This window comes from Prunus persica, chromosome G1 (assembly GCF_000346465.2).
Source record: "Prunus persica cultivar Lovell chromosome G1, Prunus_persica_NCBIv2, whole genome shotgun sequence".
Lineage (NCBI taxonomy): Eukaryota > Viridiplantae > Streptophyta > Magnoliopsida > Rosales > Rosaceae > Prunus > Prunus persica.
The window spans coordinates 3,100,723-3,118,659 of record NC_034009.1 but is presented as its reverse complement, the minus strand read 5'-3'; the positions used below and the strand labels follow the sequence as shown (position 1 = coordinate 3,118,659).

At 36.7% G+C, this 17,937-nt stretch overlaps 2 protein-coding genes across 2 annotated transcripts; both read right to left on the bottom strand.

The window, feature by feature from the left end:
* Positions 352 to 1,589, bottom strand: LOC18790722 (cell number regulator 10). Its single transcript, XM_020555091.1, has 4 exons — positions 1,443 to 1,589; positions 1,215 to 1,286; positions 717 to 926; positions 352 to 590 (listed from the first exon to the last, which is right to left on the bottom strand). The coding sequence occupies exons 1-4, from the start codon at positions 1,516 to 1,518 to the stop codon at positions 535 to 537; spliced, it is 414 nt and encodes a 137-aa protein (XP_020410680.1). The 5' UTR covers positions 1,519 to 1,589; the 3' UTR covers positions 352 to 534.
* Positions 7,038 to 9,174, bottom strand: LOC18793755 (protein PLANT CADMIUM RESISTANCE 7). The gene is made up of 4 exons (XM_020555378.1): positions 8,950 to 9,174; positions 8,749 to 8,820; positions 8,312 to 8,521; positions 7,038 to 8,185 (listed from the first exon to the last, which is right to left on the bottom strand). The coding sequence occupies exons 1-4, from the start codon at positions 9,023 to 9,025 to the stop codon at positions 8,130 to 8,132; spliced, it is 414 nt and encodes a 137-aa protein (XP_020410967.1). The 5' UTR covers positions 9,026 to 9,174; the 3' UTR covers positions 7,038 to 8,129.

The window sequence follows — 17,937 nt, the reverse complement described above, 5'->3', positions numbered from 1 at the left end:
GTTTCACCCATCACCCTAAGCCCCATTACAACCTTAGTGGAAGTCCTATTTGATCCAAGGAGAAGTATGGTTCCTTATGTGGAGAATAGGCGTGGAAGGACTATGGTCGGATAGTTTTAATGTTTTCAAATATGCGATATCTTTCCATGAGATCTTTTATTCATGTCTTATGCCTTAATTTCGATTATGTGAGTACATCCTATTCCTTTGATTCCTCTCACATATTTATGAGTGACAATAACTACTCAAATTTCGAGTGCTTTTATTGAAGTGAACATCCTTGGTGAGATTTGAAGTTAAAGCTTGTTTTTTTAACTCCTTAATCCAGTTGATGTGAAATGTATCCGAACATAAAACAAACAATCGCACATTCATTACAATACGTTGGATATGGAACATCCTCGCTTATACACGCACTTTATCAACAATATCAATACATATTCATACAACACAAAGCAAATTCCATCAAACAAAAACAAAAAAGACATGGAGAAGACAAACACGACATTAATTGTCTGCCAAGTACATTGGCGATCATTTGATCATGGAAGAAGGCACCTGTGGAGCAGCAGTTGGTGCCCCAATCCAACCTACATCACAAAAACAAATACAAAATAAAAATTGATGTACCGCCCAAATGACGTAAATAATGATAAATTTAAGGTCATAACTATACGATGACGACATATATGTGTGGTGTAGGATTAGTTTAAAACCTTTGGAGGGGTCGAAGCCTCTAGATTTGAGCTCAGCATGTTCTTGGCAGAGGGCACACGGTTCACAGAAGAAATGAACACAACAATCACCACAAGGCTCCTCCGGCAGACCAAATTTTTGGCGCAATTTCTCTCTATACATGCATGAGTAGACCCATTGGCATCGAATCATCAACAGGAACCCGTACACTATGCTATGGGAAAGGCAAGCTAAAATTACAAAATCCAACCGCCAATTAATAATTCACCATTGACCTAATCATCTTAATAATTAAAGTCAGGCAGAGCCGGTGCAAGGAGAAATTAACTTTTCCATATAAAACGGAGAAATTAACTTTTCCATATACAATGGAGAAATTAATGTACGTTGTGCATCGCAATTGTTCTCTCACACTAAGTGATCACGTGATTATTACCAGAGAACTAAATGTGAGAGACCAGTTATATATTCGCCATGTTTATAGATTTGGGAAATCTTTTTGGTCTTGTGACACTTACAATTTTGTCCTTCGTCGATGATTTCTGCGATTCGGCCAAAGGTGATGCATGGGAGAAACCATGAGATGCAACCTACACCACAAGATCAATTTCACCAATTGGGTGGGTTGAGTATATATGTATGAAAGAAGTGCTAAAAAATGTTACTTGGTATGAATTTAACTTGTCAGGTAAGGTAACTATAATAGACAAAGTGAATTTTGGCCGGAGAGAGAATTTATATCTTACATGTACAAATATCGTCTCCACAGTTACAAAGACCACGTGACCACTGCTGAGGGCGATGACCATAGTCAACGTCCATGGTTTTCTTTTGAAGGAAATGTAAGAGAAGATGTAAGAGAGAAAGAGAGAGTTGCTAACAAAGAATGTACAAGTGCCTTGCTTGACAAAAAAAATCAATACAAATGATTTATATACACTTACAAAGAATCAATACAAATGGTTTATATCCACTTACAAAGAATCAATATATACTGAGTAAGACCCTAGACAAGACTAAACCCACCTACAGCTGGAACGCGCTATTATAGGCATATATACTTCTTCTCTTGGTAGAGCAGGACATTGTTACTTTTTCTTCTACGAGTTCGAATTTCAGGGTAATAATTATATGGTCGAGGTGTACAAAAGCAAAAGCTCGATCCACATGGGATTGGAAGTATACAAAAGCTCGATCCAAAAACTTAAAAAATAATGATGGAAGTGTGAAGCCCTGCATTTTATAATAATACTTACTTGTTTGTTTAGATATGTCTTTCTCTCATCAACTCCTGCATGCAAAACTAAATGCTAAGTTTAAGAGTTGTAGTGATCAACTTTGATCATACTGTTGTTGAACACGTCACTTTACTACAGTCAACGTAAAAGCACTATCACCGAGTGAGTTGTCATCTTTATATCTTGATGAATTCACATTCATATATTCACATGCCAATTGACACCACCTACTTGATATGCCCACATATTCTCTTTCTATCTCATCTTTAACCGAATCTTATTTCTACTATAAATAGGAGCCTACTTCACTATTTGTTCAATACTATTTGTTCACTATTTGGTGATAGTTCTTTCAGAGAGAGAGAGAGAGAGATAGCAGAAAAGAAAGTAGAAAAGAAATATGGGAAAGACAAAGTGAAAGAGAGATGCGAGGAAATATGATATTGGAGGACACAGAGAACTTTGCTTGTGTTTTACTAATTTGGAGTTATGCTTTGGAATTGAGGTAGAGAGTTTCTTGAGTAGCCTTTATAGAAATGGATTTAATTAAATTTCGTGAGAACTATATTATGCTTAATATTATAATTTGATTAATGTTTTTATATTGGATGTTTACATGTTGTTGATTATCATTATATTATTTTATTAATATTGACATGTTCATATGTTATCGATGATGGTTGGAATTTTTGGGATTAATAAAGAAATTATGAAAAAGAGGGTAATGGGAAGGATCTTTTGTGTAGTTGAGTCTGATCATTGTATGGACCAAGTTCAGGCGAGCCCGTGTGCATAGTAGATTCGGATATTGGCGGTATAATTGTCGATTGGGTGATTTGGTGGGCTTGGAGATCAATGGCTTAGACAAGAAGACTAGCAAAAGGGGAATTATGGGATGATTAAGATGAGGTGAGTTTATATAATAGGGCATTCAAAATTACAGTAGTAAAATCCATGGTATGGGACATGCAGATTTGTTTGCCTTATTATATAGATTAATGGGTTGGGTAGAATCGAAGCTCATTCATGTATTATTATCTTTTATTTGTTATGTGATTGCATGTCACTTAATTTAATTATATCAATTTAATATGGAAAGATTTATGTCCCTACTAAGCTGTGGTTTTGCTCACCCCTTTATAGACCTTGCAGTTGTAAAACCCAAAAGACAGGTGATAGGCGAGCTGATGTTGAATTAGATAAGAATGATAGAACTTTATTTATTTCTTGTACTCTTGTATGACTTTGGAGCTATTTTTATAAGAGAAGTTTATTTTAAACCTTTTTTTGGCCATTTTTTATTTTCTCATTCACAGGGTGCGGTTTTTTTTTTTTCCACCGTACCCCAAATCCTGGGCGTGACAGGAAGACACCCTCTCTTAAGCACACATTTGTCAACATTATTAATCTTCAAACGTAAAGAATACAAATTAACCATTTATTCCTGAAACTGAGTAATTAAACAAACAAAAAAATTGTTAACAGGCCTGTGTCTGACAAAGTATATTCAAGATCACTTGTGCATGGATGGAGGCACCTGTGGAGCGGAAGTTGGTTGCCCAATCCAACCTAAATTTTACATACAAAAACAAAATAAAATCGTTAACTTTGATTAGGACCAAATGATGTTAATGATAATGATATAAAATTGATAATTAAGGCTCATAATAACTTGATGATTGTGCTAATATAGGGTTTGGATTAGAACCTCTCGAGGGGTCGAAGCCCCTCTAGATTTGAGCTGAGAATGTTCTTGACAGACTACTACAAAAAGGCTAATAGGCATTGGGGAAAAACCAATGCCTTTTACTATCACATACCAATGCCTCGTAAGGTGATGCTAAATGGGGGTATAAAAGGCATCATGGAAAACCCGATGCCTTTTACAGAAAAAACATCGGTTTCTTCAACCAAAGTGATGCCTTAATGAGCTTCAATTGTTGACTTTCGTCCAAATTATGTTGACTTCCGATGTCTTTGACGACAACATCGGTTCTTTATATACCACTGATGTTTTTTCACAAGAACCACCTCACTTACTTTTTATTTTCCGATGTCTATAATTAATTTAGCATCGGTATTTATAGAAATGTTGTAGTTGATTTGTATCATAACTTCATAAGCAACGATGTCTTTATTGTTGCGATGCCTTTGTAAAAAAACCACTTCACTTGTCCTATATTATCCGATGTTTTCAAGATATTTAGAATAACCACCCGTGGGATCAAAAATTACTCCTCAAGAAATCAATCCACTCGCAACTTAAACTTGGGGAAGTGGAGGTACACATGTTTTATTTTTTATCCATGACATCATGGGATTCGTGGGACTTGATGGCCAAGGCCTACCAAGGCAAACATGTCCTATGCCCATGATCAAAGACTAGCATGTTTCATGCCACATGACAAAGTCCTCATAATCACTCACTACCATGCCCATGATGGAGTGATTGTGTATCATGGAGAAAACCATGGAACATGGAACTTGGAGCCCAAATGCCTATAAAAGGCCAAATAATTTCCTAGCATAAGGGGGGAGAGGTATGATTGATTCTACTACAATATTCATGAACGAACACTGACTTGAGCGTCGGAGTGTTTTCTTGCAAGTACCCCCTTCCTCTCTCACTTGTGGCAATCAAAATGGTGTCCGGCTTCTCAACACGGAAATCAAATTACTTGTTGGAGGATCCGAAATTTTCCCCTCCAACAATTGGCGCTGTCTGTGGGAATCGTACAAAAAGTCATAATGAGAAGCCATGGTACACTCTTGCCTTGGAAGCTACAATGGGGGCATGAATTAAATCTCCCAACAGAGAAGAATTTCTATACTCTTTTGTCATTTCACAACTATACATTTTTATCACAGTGCATCTTCTTGCCAAAACACAATGTGAATTGGGCTATACCAATCACGCACGGCTCCAAAATCTCACAAAAGAATTTTCGTGAAATGAGCCTTCAACTTTTCAGAGGTTAGTATCCAATTTTTATTGGGATGCATGCAACGGTTTGTACCAAATCGATTGAATTAGGGGCACGAATGGGGGCATGAATTACTGCCCCAGATAGGGAAGAATTTCTACCCCATGCTTTTGGTAGTTTCATGACCTAGCAGCATCAAGTTTCATAGAGATAATTGGTATTCAAATTTAACTAGAACATATGCAGTCATATTCCACTTGTGCAAAAGCCATAACTTCGTGCAATGAATCTCTGAATTGGAGGCAGGGGTTAAATCCTACAAAGCCAAGGCTCGCACGTGATTGAACGACACCAGAAAAATCTTGAAGGGGCTAAGAATGGAGTAGAGGCATATATGCTGAAATTAATGCTCTGAGAAGGCAAATACATAAGTTACAGCTTTCATTCGAAAGTAACAAATGTCGATCAAAGTATTGGTGATGCCCTTCTATTCAAGAATTCCTGGAAGACATGATACTTGATCAATCGTTTGATGTTCATATTTATTTGATTAAAAGAATGTTCACATTGCAGCAACATGAAATTTTTATTTTTATTTTCAAAACAATCATAGCTGGGAGTATTATCAATTTAAACACATTCGATAATTCATTATCCAATACCACCTCACGTATTCATAGCAAGTGAAGGCACGCAATGAAGTGCTGGGGGCATGTATGCTTCTCCGTAGATGTAACTAAAATGGTTTATAATTGTTACAATGTGTAGAGAGCCAAGAGAACCACTGTCTACACTGTACAGAAAGGCAGATTTACCAAGGCCAGCGAAGGTGACTGGTGCAATGCCCCTTGGGCCCAAACATTGCTGCCGTTGGAATTCAGACACGATAACTATGAGCACCACACTAATGTGCATATGTTGTCAGGTCCAACCTTTTCCTTTGCAGCGAATTGCATGATTTGCAACGAGCAAATAGTGAAGCTATTAGCATTTGAGTGATGAAGAATGATGATATCAATCCTGGTCTTATGACTCATGAGCTTATGGTATGTCTAGTGCGATTTTACAGCAGCTAATTTTTTATTATTGGTGAAGCCATGGCCTGAAAGGCGTATGATCATAAGCTTTTAAATTGATTATATATATCTGACATATGCCAAAGTATTTTACTTATTCCTCTTACATTCGGAAGATTAGAACATTTTCATGTATGGCTCTATAAAATGCTTGAATTTGAATTTAGTCATATGCTGCTCAATAGCTAAATGCTACTAAACCTACGTATTGATTCATACGGGGGCGAAACTTTAGAGTACATTGAAAATGATTTTTGTTGATAAAATTAACATTATATTCTTGTATGGTTAGAATTGTTTGACAGCTTGTTAAAAATGACCACATGAAATCCAGCATGCACCTCTTGACTACATATGCTGAATAACTTTGAGTGGTGGGGCAACCATTGCACCACTTAGGATAAAAAAGAAAATTTTAAGAGTTTTCTCTATTGCCTATTTCTCTATATGGCAAATTATGAAGTTAGCAAAGATGCACTCTAAACTGATGGGGGCATGCAAGTACTCAACTTATGGTCGAAGACTGCTCTTGGCTAAGGCGAAATTCATGTCGAAGACAAAACTTGGTTGAAGGCATAATTCAAAATCATGGTTGAAGACCATACTCGTTGTTGAAAGCCGAATGCATGATCGAAGATTATACTTATGGTTGAAAACCGTACTCATGAAACTCCACATGCTTGTGATCGAAGATCTTACAAGTCACCTCACAAAATGTTACACACAATGAACTCTCATAAAGAATATTTTCTCTCTCCACACCCGAGACACGTGTCTAGAGAGAGAAAAGGGGACATGCTCCTTGCTTTCTCTTTCCTAGCCGATCCCAAATGGATTGGGGTGCGCCTGGTTTTAAGCTTTTGCTGATCTGGTGGGTCCCATGCCTATTGGTTTCTCTTTGCTAGCTGATCCCAAGCCTAGTTGGGGTGCGCTTGGTTTTGAGCTTTTGCCAATCCGGTAGGTCCCATGCTCCTTGCTTTCTCTTTGCTAGCTGATCCCAAATGGATTCCAATACCCTTGAGCTGTCCTTCCGGACCCGTGCGCCTTCGGTTCCTCAACTGATCCAATGTATCCATGACTTTTTTTTATTTTTTATTTTTCCCTTTTCCTTTTTTTCTTGTAATTGAGCCATCCATGCGGGCCCCAATACCCCTTAGCTCTCCTTCTGGACCCGGTTTCTCAACGGATCCAAGGTGTTCGCGACTTTTTTTTTTCTTTCCCTTTCTTCCTTTATCCTTGCGCTTGAGCTGTCCATGCGGGCTTCAATACTCCTTAGCTGTCCTTCCAGACCTGTGCGCCTTCAGTCTCTCAACGGATCCAAGGTGTTCACGACTTTTTTTTTCTTTCCCTTTTTACTTTTTCCTTGTGCTTGAGCTGTCCATGCAGGGCCCAATACCCCTTAGTTGTCATTCTGGACCCATGCGCCTTCGGTTTCTCAATTGATCCAAGGTGTTCACGACCCTTTTTTTTTTCTTTCAAGAAGAAATACCTCCATAGGTTCTTGACTGAAGTCTGCACGCTTTCTTGGTTGAAAGAAAACTCCGGATTAAGTTCCCGAGATCGAATGGTGGAAATGGAGTGAGTACTTGCAAAAGTCACTCCAACGCTCAAGTCAGTGTTTGTGCAGCGTATTCTTAGTGTTCAATTAAATTTCTCATACCTTTGCTGGAGGTCTAGCGGGTTTTTAATAGCGCTTCGAGTTCTTGGGTTTAGCCCCACTTCCCTAGCTTTGCGCATCCCGTCCTCCACCTCATGGTAATGGGATCAGATAAGCGATTTGTGTCTCCCTCGCTCCGCACTTCTCTAGTGGGAGGGAAGTTCGATCATCCCACATCTTTTAGTTGTGGCATATGGATTAAGCCATGATACATGAGATTTGGTCCCCATATTAACATACACCCATGTGAACAACAATTCCATAAGCTATAGGATTTTCTTTGTAGTTGATCATGTTAACAAGTTATACTAATACTTTTTTACTCCTTAATCCAGTTGATGTGAGATGTATCAGAACACAAACAAAACAACGGCACATTCATTACAATACATTGGATCCGGAACATCCTCGCTTATACACGCAGTTTATCAACATCAATATATATTCATACAACACAAAGCAAATTCCATCAAACAAAAACAAAAAAGACATGGAGAAGACAAACACGACATTAATTGTCTGCCAAGTATATTGGCGATCATTTGGTCATGGAAGGAGGCACCTGTGGAGCAGCAGTTGGTGCCCCAGTCCAACCTACATCATAAAAACAAATACAAAATAAAAATTGATGTACCGCCCAAATGATGTAAATAATTATAAATTTAAGGTCATAACTATACGATGACGACATATATGTGTGGTGTAGGATTAGTTTAAAACCTTTGGAGGGGTCGAAGCCTCTAGATTTGAGCTCAGCATGTTCTTGGCAGAGGGCACACGGTTCACAGAAGAAATGAACACAACAATCACCACAAGGCTCTTCCGGCAGACCAAATTTTTCGCGCAATCTCTTTCTATACATGCATGAGTAGACCCACTGGAAATTAATCGTGAGCAACAACCCGTACAGTAGGCCATGGGAAAGGCAAGCTAAAATTTCAAAATCCAACCGTTAGTAACACACCATTGACCTAATCATCTTAATAATTAAAGTCAGGTGCAGGGAGAAATTATTCTCCCATTCTAAGTGATCACGTTATTATTACTAGAGAACTAAATGTGAGAGACCAGTTATATATACAACCACTTTAAGGGAAAAATAATAAATTCGCCATGTTCATATATTTGGGAAATCTTTTTGGTCTTGTGACACTTACAACTTCGTCCTTCGTCGACAATTTCTGCGATTCGGCCGAAGGTGATGCATGGGAGACAGCATGTGAGGCAACCTACACCACAAGATCAATTTCACCAATTGGGTGGATTAAGTATATATATATTTATAAAAGAAGTGCTAAAAGAAGGCAATTATAATAGACAAAGTGAATTTTGGCCCCCAGAGAGAATTTATATCTTACATGTACAAAAATTTTCTCCACAGTTACAAAGACCACCCGACCACTGCTGAGGGTGATGACCATAATCAACGTTCATGGTTTTCTTTTATGAGCTTAGAAGTCGACTAAAAAAAAAAGATTGCTGGAAATGGAAAAGTTTCAGTAATGTAAGAGAAGAGAGAGAGAGAGAGATGGAAAAGTTTCAGTAATGTAAGAGAAGAGAGAGAGAGAGAGAGAGAGAGAGAGAGAGAGAGAGAGAGAGAGAGAGAGAGAGAGAGAGAGAGAGAGAGAGAGACGGTCGGAGAATGAAATGCTTTCGAAAAATGTACAAGTGCCTTGCTTGACAAAGAATCAATACAATGGTTTATATAGACTTACAAAGAATAAATACAAATGGTTTATATCCACTTACAAAGAATCAGTATATACTGGGTAAGACCCTACTAGTACTAGACGAAACCCTAGAGGACAAACATGCATGTTGTGTTATCCTTATCCACTTGCAGCTGGAACACAATATTATAGGTGGTCCTTATTTCGCAACGCAAACATGCATGTTGTGTTATCTTTAAGTTCTACAACGTGCAAAGCATGTATTGTCAAATTATTTCATTTTTATAATAATACTTACTTGTTTGTTATACTTTTATAATAATACGTAGCATGCAAAACTATTTAGATACGTCTTTCTCTTATCACCTCCTGCATGCAAAACTAAATGCTAAGTTTATGAGTTGATCAACTTTGATCATGCTATTGTTGGACACGTCACTTTACTATAGTCAACCTACAAGCACTATCACCTAGTGGGTTGTCAATTGTCATTTCCTGCTTATAGCTGGCAGCCTTGCGTTCATATTCTTTGATAGTTCTTTAAGACAAAGTGAAAGAGAGATGCAAGGAAATATGATATTGGAGGAGATAGAGAGCTTTGCTTGTGTTTTACTAATTTGGAGTTATGCTTTGGAATCGAGGTTGGGGGTTTCTGGGGGAGCTTTTATAAAAATTGATTTAATTAAATTTCGTGAGAACTATATTATACTTGATATTATTAATTGATTAACGTTCTTGATATTGGGTGTTTACATGTTGTTAATTATCATTATATTATTTTATTAATATTGACATGTTCATATGTTATCGGTGATGGTTGGAATTCTCAGATTAATAAAGAAATAATGGAAAAGAGGATAATGGGAAGGATCTTTTGTGTTGTTGAGTCTAATCATTGTAGGGACCAAGTTCAGGCAAGCCTGTGTGCACATTAGATTAGGATATTAGCGGTATAATTGTCGATTTGGTGATTTGGGCTTGAAGATTCATGACTTAGACAAGAGGACTAGCAAAAGATGAATTATGGGATGATTGGGATGGGGTGTTAGTTTATATAATGAAGCATTCAGAATTACAGTGGTAAAATGCATGGTATGGAACATGCAAATTTGATATTATATAGATTAATGGATTGGGTAGAATTGAAGCTCATTCATGCATTATTATCTTTCATTTGTTATGTGATTGCATGTCACTTAATTTAGTTATATCAATTTACTGTGAAAAAGTTTATGTCCCTACTGAGCTGTGATTTTACTCACCCCTTTATAGACCTTGCAATTGTAAAACCCAAAAGACGGGTGGTAGGTGAGCCGAAGTTGAATTAGATAAGAGTGATAGAACTTTATTTATTTCTTGTACTCTTGTATGATTTTGAAGCTATTTTTATAAGAGAAGTTTATTTTAAACCCTATTTTAGCTTTTTTTTTTTTTTTCAATTTCCTCATACACAGGGCACCGGGGTTTTTTTTTTCCACCGTACCTTGAATCCGGGGCATGATAGGGAGACACCCTCTCTTAAGCACACACTTGTCAACATTATTAATCTTCAAACATAAAGAATACAAATTAACCATTTATTCCTGAAACTGAGTAATTTAAAAAAAAAAAAATTTGTTAATACGCCTTTGTCTGCTAAAGTTGTCACACCCCAATCCACGGATTTACGTAATTTTGGATTAAGACGTGATTCACACTTTAATTATAGAATTTAATAAAAGATATAACTAAAATGTGAAGAACATTTAAATAAATAAATATTTCACATAGAATATTCAACGGAAACAACAACATCCGAAATCTTACATTTTTACATTTATTTTACAAGTTAGAATTACTCAAGAGTTCATTAAAAGAGTAGCTCATTATTCAACCACAAGCTATGCATACAATGCACTCTATAAACAAGCCAAAATCATCACAAGTCCTAAATTTCAGGTTTAGTACTTGCAAAATTTGTTAGGGGGTTAGCGAAACCACAACTCAGTAGGCACATAAACCTTTTCATGGTAAATTGATATAACTAAATTAAGTGACATACAATCACATAACCAAATATCACATTATTAATAATAATGCATGAATTCTCTTCATCAATTTCACCAATTGGTATAAATTTAACTTGTCAGGTAACTATAATAGACAAAGTGAATTTTGGCTGGAGAGAGAATTTATATCTTACATGTACCCAAACTTCCTCCACACTTACAAAAACCATGCGACCACTGCTGAGGGCGATGACCAGAATCAACGTTCATGGTTTTCTTTTATGAGATTAGAATTCGACCAGAAAAAAAGATTGCTGGAAATGGGAAAGTTCAGTAATGTAAGAGGAGATGTAAGAGAGAGAGAGAGAGGGAGTGAAAGACTGTCGGAGAATGAAATGTTTTCTTAAAATGTAGAAGTGCCTTGCTTGACAAAGAATCAATACAATGGTTTATATAGACTTACAAAGATTCAACACAAATGGTTCCTATAGACTAGTAACTAGACAAAACCCTGGAGGACAAAGGTGGGCCTTATCCACTTAAAGCTAGAACGCACTATTATAGGCATATGCTTCTTCTGTTGGTAGAGCAGGCTTCATGTTATTATTACTGATGTTAACCCAGCAGCAACCCTCTGAGAAAAGACACTGCACTACAATGCGCCGTCTGCTGCACATGGTTGAAGTATACTTTTGGCAACAAGCACCAAATGCATGTTGTAGTACACTAACGTTCTTTTAATGCGCGTTGTCAAGATGAAATTTAAAGAAAATTTCGCAACGCAAATATGAATGTTCAGTCCCCTTTTATTGAGGGATCTTTCAAATAATTTTATTTGAGGGACACCCTTTAGGATCCCCTACAAATTTTTTTTTCACCGATCGAAACCATCTATTTTTTAAGTCTATATTCATAGATCATTCTTGAAAAAAATTAGACAAATCGGAAACTGTTTCGATATCCAATTGTGTCCTACAAAATCAATGAACATGATGCTTCAAGAAAGTACTAAAATTTCAATAATTCAATTGAGTGGTCAAATGATATCGGATTCAAGTGATTTTTTGTAGAGATAATCTTTGAATGAGTATCTACAAAAGAGACGGTTTGGATTAGTAAAATACAATACATGAGTGGGCCCTATAATGGTATCCCTCAAATAAACTAATTTGAAGAATCCCTCAATGAAAGCTCTCTGTATGAATGTTCTGATATCTTTAAGTTCTACAACGTGTAAAACATGTTGTCAAATTATTTCTTTTAAATATATATATATATATATATATATCCAAAATTTATGCGGAAGAACCCTCTAAGAAAAGACATTGACAAGGACATTGTTACTTTTTATGCGAGTGGATTGGATTGTGCCACGGACATTGTTACTTTTTCTTCTTCAAGTTCAAATTTCAGGGTAAAAATTGTTAAATAAAAACCAATACATTTATATGGTCGAGGTGTACAAAAGCAAAAGCTCGATCATCCACATGGGATTGGAAGTATACAATTGTATGGTGAAATGAACATTTATATAATGACTCGAAAAACATAAATGTAATGATGGAAGTGTGAAGCCCTGTATTTTTAAAAATATATTAATGTTTTGGGAAATTAAATATTTTACTAAATATTTAGTTATATTTTTTAATTGATTATATACATTTAATTATAAATACCTTTGTCCGTAGCATATAAATATTTTTGCTGTACTTTTATATATTTAATTATAATACTTACTTCTAAGTTTAAGAGTTGTAGTAATCGACTTTCATCATTCTACTTTACTATAGTCAACCTAGAAGCACTATCACCTAGTGTGTTGTCAATTGTCATCTCCTTCTTATAGCTGGCAGCCTTACGTTCATATTCTTTGATAGTTCTTTAAGACGATCGGAGTGACCAAAACGTGCCACGTGGCGTGTTATTGTTGGCTGACATTAGGATTGACGCTAGCCTGGCGTCAACGCGCGTAAATTCAAATTATTATTATTTTTAACGTTGGCACGCTCCAACAGTAAAATTTTTTTAAATTCAGGTGCTGACGTCAGGCTGGCATTAGCTGCCTTCGGGCTCTAGCTCGAGCTGGTTTCGCTTGAGGGCTGGCCTGGTTTTGTGGGACTTGCAACTTGCCTAGGCAAGTTTGGCACGCTGGAAGCTCTCGCCTGGGCTTAGGCCCTGTCCTGCCCTACTGGGGGCAACCAGTGGAAGGGCTCTAAGAGAGAGAGAGAGAGAGAGAGAAGAAAAGAAATGTGGAAAAGACAAAGTGAAAGAGAGATGCAAGGAAATATGATATTGGAGGAGATAGAGAGCTTTGCTTGTGTTTTACTAATTTGGAGTTATGCTTTGGAATCGAGGTTGGGGGTTTCTGGGGGAGCTTTTATAAAAATTGATTTAATTAAATTTCGTGAGAACTATATTATACTTGATATTATAAATTGATTAACGTTCTTAATATTGGGTGTTTACATGTTGTTAATTATCATTATATTGTTTTATTAATATTAACATGTTCATATGTTATCGGTGATGGTTGGAATTTTTGGAATTAATAAAGAAATTATGGAAAAGGGGGTAGTGGGAAGGATCTTAATTTGCTGTGACAGGAAAACACTCTCTTAAGCACACACTTGTCAACATTGTTAATTTCAAACATGAAGAATACAAATTAACCATTTATTCCTAAAACTGAGTAATTAAACAAACAAAAAAATTGTTAACAGGTCTTTGTCTGCCAAAGTATTATCAAGATCACTTGTGCATGGATGGAGGCACCTGTGGAGCAGAAGTGTGGCCAATCCAACCTAAATTTTACATACAAAAACAAAATATAAGCGTGAAGTACTGTAATTAGGACCGAATGATGTTGATGATAATGATATAAAATGTAAGATTTATTGCCTTAAACCAACTAAAGCGATCCTCTAATCAATGAAGGAGGAGGATATAGCACATAAGTGCTTAATTGAGTTGGTGGATAGGTGTTTGGTTCAAGTGGGAAGAAATGGTTCAACTAGTACAATTAAAACGTGTCAAGTGCATGACCTTATAAGAGACTTGTGTTTGTTAAATGCAGAAGAGGAAAATGAGGCAACTAATCCTTTTATTTCTGATATGGTAGCTAAGTCAACACCATTGGGGAAAGTTCGAACACGTGCAATTTACTTGGATGAAAATGCTGATGGGTTTGTTTCATCAAGAGATAAAATAAATGGCCATGAAATGCTCCGTCCTTGGAAAATGGAGGCCAAAAAATGAAAAAGTATTATTATCTTCTTTGACGCTTATAGTTTTGAAGGTTGTAGATGTTGATGAAGTAGAAGTAGAGTTGCCAAGTGAAATTGGAAATATGGCCCACTTAAAGTTTCTAAGTGTGAGGTATATCAATATAAAAAGGTTTCCATCATCCCTTTGTAATTTAATATGCTCGCAAACTCTTGATTTCCGTGTTCGATATTTTGATTTGTTCATTGCAAATGTGATATGGAAGATTAAACACTTACATTTATATTTACCGAAGTGTTACACAGCAAGCGGTAACTTGGAACTATATACTCTTGGCCATTTACAGACCCTAGATTTTCTGTCAAGTAAGTACTATGATTTAAAAGATGTTGTTGGATTAAACAATCTTAGAACACTGAGCATAAGAGTGTCAAGCCCCTTGGAAAATCTGGAGGAAATCTTGAAATCTATATGCAATACACTTAACCATATCCAATCCCCATTTGTATATACAACGATTATTATTTTGTAAAGAGCAGAAGTTATGAGGAGCAGGCTAATCAAATAGTATCAAGTTGTCGTCGTATATATAAACTGAAGTTGGATGGGCCTGTTGTGCGAAAACACTCTAAGACCTTGGTGATCCCTGAGAAATTCACTAATATGAAAAAAAAACCCTTTGGTTACCAATTTGATGCCTTAGCTTTCTCACATTATGAAAACCTAGTGCTAAAGTGCCTGTTTATAGTTTAAACCAAATAAGCTAGCAAAATACCCAAAACCCAGGTAAAACTCCAAAACATGCTAAGACCACAAGGATGTGGTAACCTGTCGTTTTTTAGCAAAGTAACCGGTCGCTTTGCATAGAGACTAATTCATTACTCCCGGGTTTGGGCAACCGGTCATTTCCGAAACTGATGACGGGTCATTTCTGCTCCAGACTTCCTATTTCTACACCCTTAAGCGAGCCAACTCCAACAATCTCCACCTTAGCGAGTCTGAAACAACTCGTGAAAATCATTGACCCCTAGAACCTCTTCAAACCTCTTGGGAATCGTTCTAGTTGCTCCCAAGAGCTCTACCTCAATCTTTAGCATGCAACAAGATTGAGCAAGCTCGAACAATATTTGAACTTCTTAGTTGTAACTGGCTTGGTTAAGCAATCCGAAGTGTTCTCACATGTTTGAACATTCTCTATTGCAATCTCCCCATCATTCACCTAATCCCTTATCTAGTGGTACCGTACATCAATATGCTTAGACCTTCAGTGAAACACTTGGTTCTTGACTAAGCATATAACACTTTGACTATCACTTTGAATCACCACCAAGTCTTGAGCTATCCCAAACTCTTTCGCCAATCTTCGCAAGCATATTGCTTCCTTAGAAGCTTCCGTTAGCGCCATATACTCTGCTTCGGTAGTAGACAAGGTACAAACTGATTGAGTACCACTCTTCAACTAATCGGTCTTCCAACACAAGTAAAAACAAACCCTGTAGTAGATCTCCTCTTGTCTAAGTCCCTTATATAATCTGAATCCACATAACCTGACACACATGCCTTTCTTTGTTGTCTTCCAAACAAAATCCTAAACTTCTTAGTGTCCTTCAAACACAAGAAAATCCATTTAACTGCATTCCAATTTTGTTTGCCTAGATTTTTCATGTATCTTGAGACCACACTCATAACTTGAGCTGAGTCGGGACGTATGCAAACTATTGCGTACATGAGACACCCTAAAGCACTTGCATACGGTACCTTACTCATCTTATCCTTCTCCTTGTCTTTAGAAGGATTTTATTAGGCACTTAGTCTAAAGTGATTGGCCAAAGGAGTAGACACGGGCTTGCAATCCGACATGTTGAATCTTTCAAGTACCTTAGATTTGTACTTACCTTGTTACAGCCACAACTTGACCAAATTTCGATATCTCCTTATCTCCATTTCTAGGATCTTTTGTTGCTGGACCAAGATCCTTCATGTCAAACTCTTTCCCGAGTAGATCTTTAACTCTCGAACCTTTGACATATCTTGACACGCAATTAGCATATCATCCACATTATTGAGTAACAACAGGATGATCTTCCCTACGGGCTATAACTCCTCATGAGAATTTTATCACTATTCTCTCTCTCTCTCTCTCTCTACGCTTTTCTCTCTCTTTTCATGAACTTTTATGCAAGGTTAGGTACTTTCAAAAACAAAGGAAAAAGGTCCAATTTATAGTAATACTTAGGGAAGAACCAATTAGTTCTAATTGGTGGGGAGGTCATTACCACGTGAGAATTTTGGGCTCCAAGATTAGGATAACTATTACTAGATTGCCAACACCTCATGCTTAGTCATCTAGATATAATGACACTTGTGAGTCTAAAGTGTGTTTGTAAAAAGATTTAGATAACAACTAGACTGTTGAACTTAGCCATTCAAGTACAATAACAACGAGATAAAGCTGTCTAAATCAAAACATACTTGTTATAATATTACTATTTTTAATAACTAATAAGAAAAATTTCTAAAAATATAACACGTATAAATAAATATATATATATATATATATATGAATTTAACTGCATAGGTTATAAACTAACAGTCCCGATCTCTTGGACCACAGGAGTCCAAGAAATTTGTGGTCACTCACCGTTGGATGTAAATTCAACGGTTCACTCAATCTTGAATTCTTTTTAAGAAACTTTTTTGAACCATTAGATTAATATCCAACGGTGGGTGACCACAATATCTTGGACTCCTGTGGTCCAAGAGATCAGGACTGATAAACTAAATATGTAACAAAATTTTAAAATTTCCAAAATTATATATATATCCCGATCTCTTGGACCACAGGAGTCCAAGAGATTTATGGTCACTCACCGTCGGATGTAAATTCAACAGTTCACTCAATCTTGAACTCCTTTTAAGAAACTTTTTTGAACCATTAGATTAATATCCAACGGTGAGTGACCACAATCTCTTGGACTCCTGTGGTCCAAGAGATCAGGACTATATATATATATATATGGGGTTTCACAAAAGTATATTCAAGATCACTTGTGCATGGATGCAGGCACCAGTGGAGCAGAAGTTGGTGGCCCAATCCAACCTAAATTTTACATACAAAAACAAAATAAAAGCCTTAACTGTGATTAGGACCAAATGATGTTGATGATAATGATATAAAATTTATAATTAAGGTTCATAATGACTTGATGATTGTACTAATGTAGGGTTTAGATTAGAACCTCTTGAGGGGTCGAAGCCGCTCCAGATTTTAGCAGAGAATGTTCTTGACATACACTACTACGAAAAGGCTAATAGGCATCGGTGAAACTGATGCCTTTTCCTATCACATATCGATGCCTCATAAGGTGATGCTAAAGGGGGGTATAAAAGGCATCAGGGAAAACCCGATGCCTTTTACAGAAATAACATCGGTTTCTTCAATTAAAGTGATGCCTTAATGAGTTTC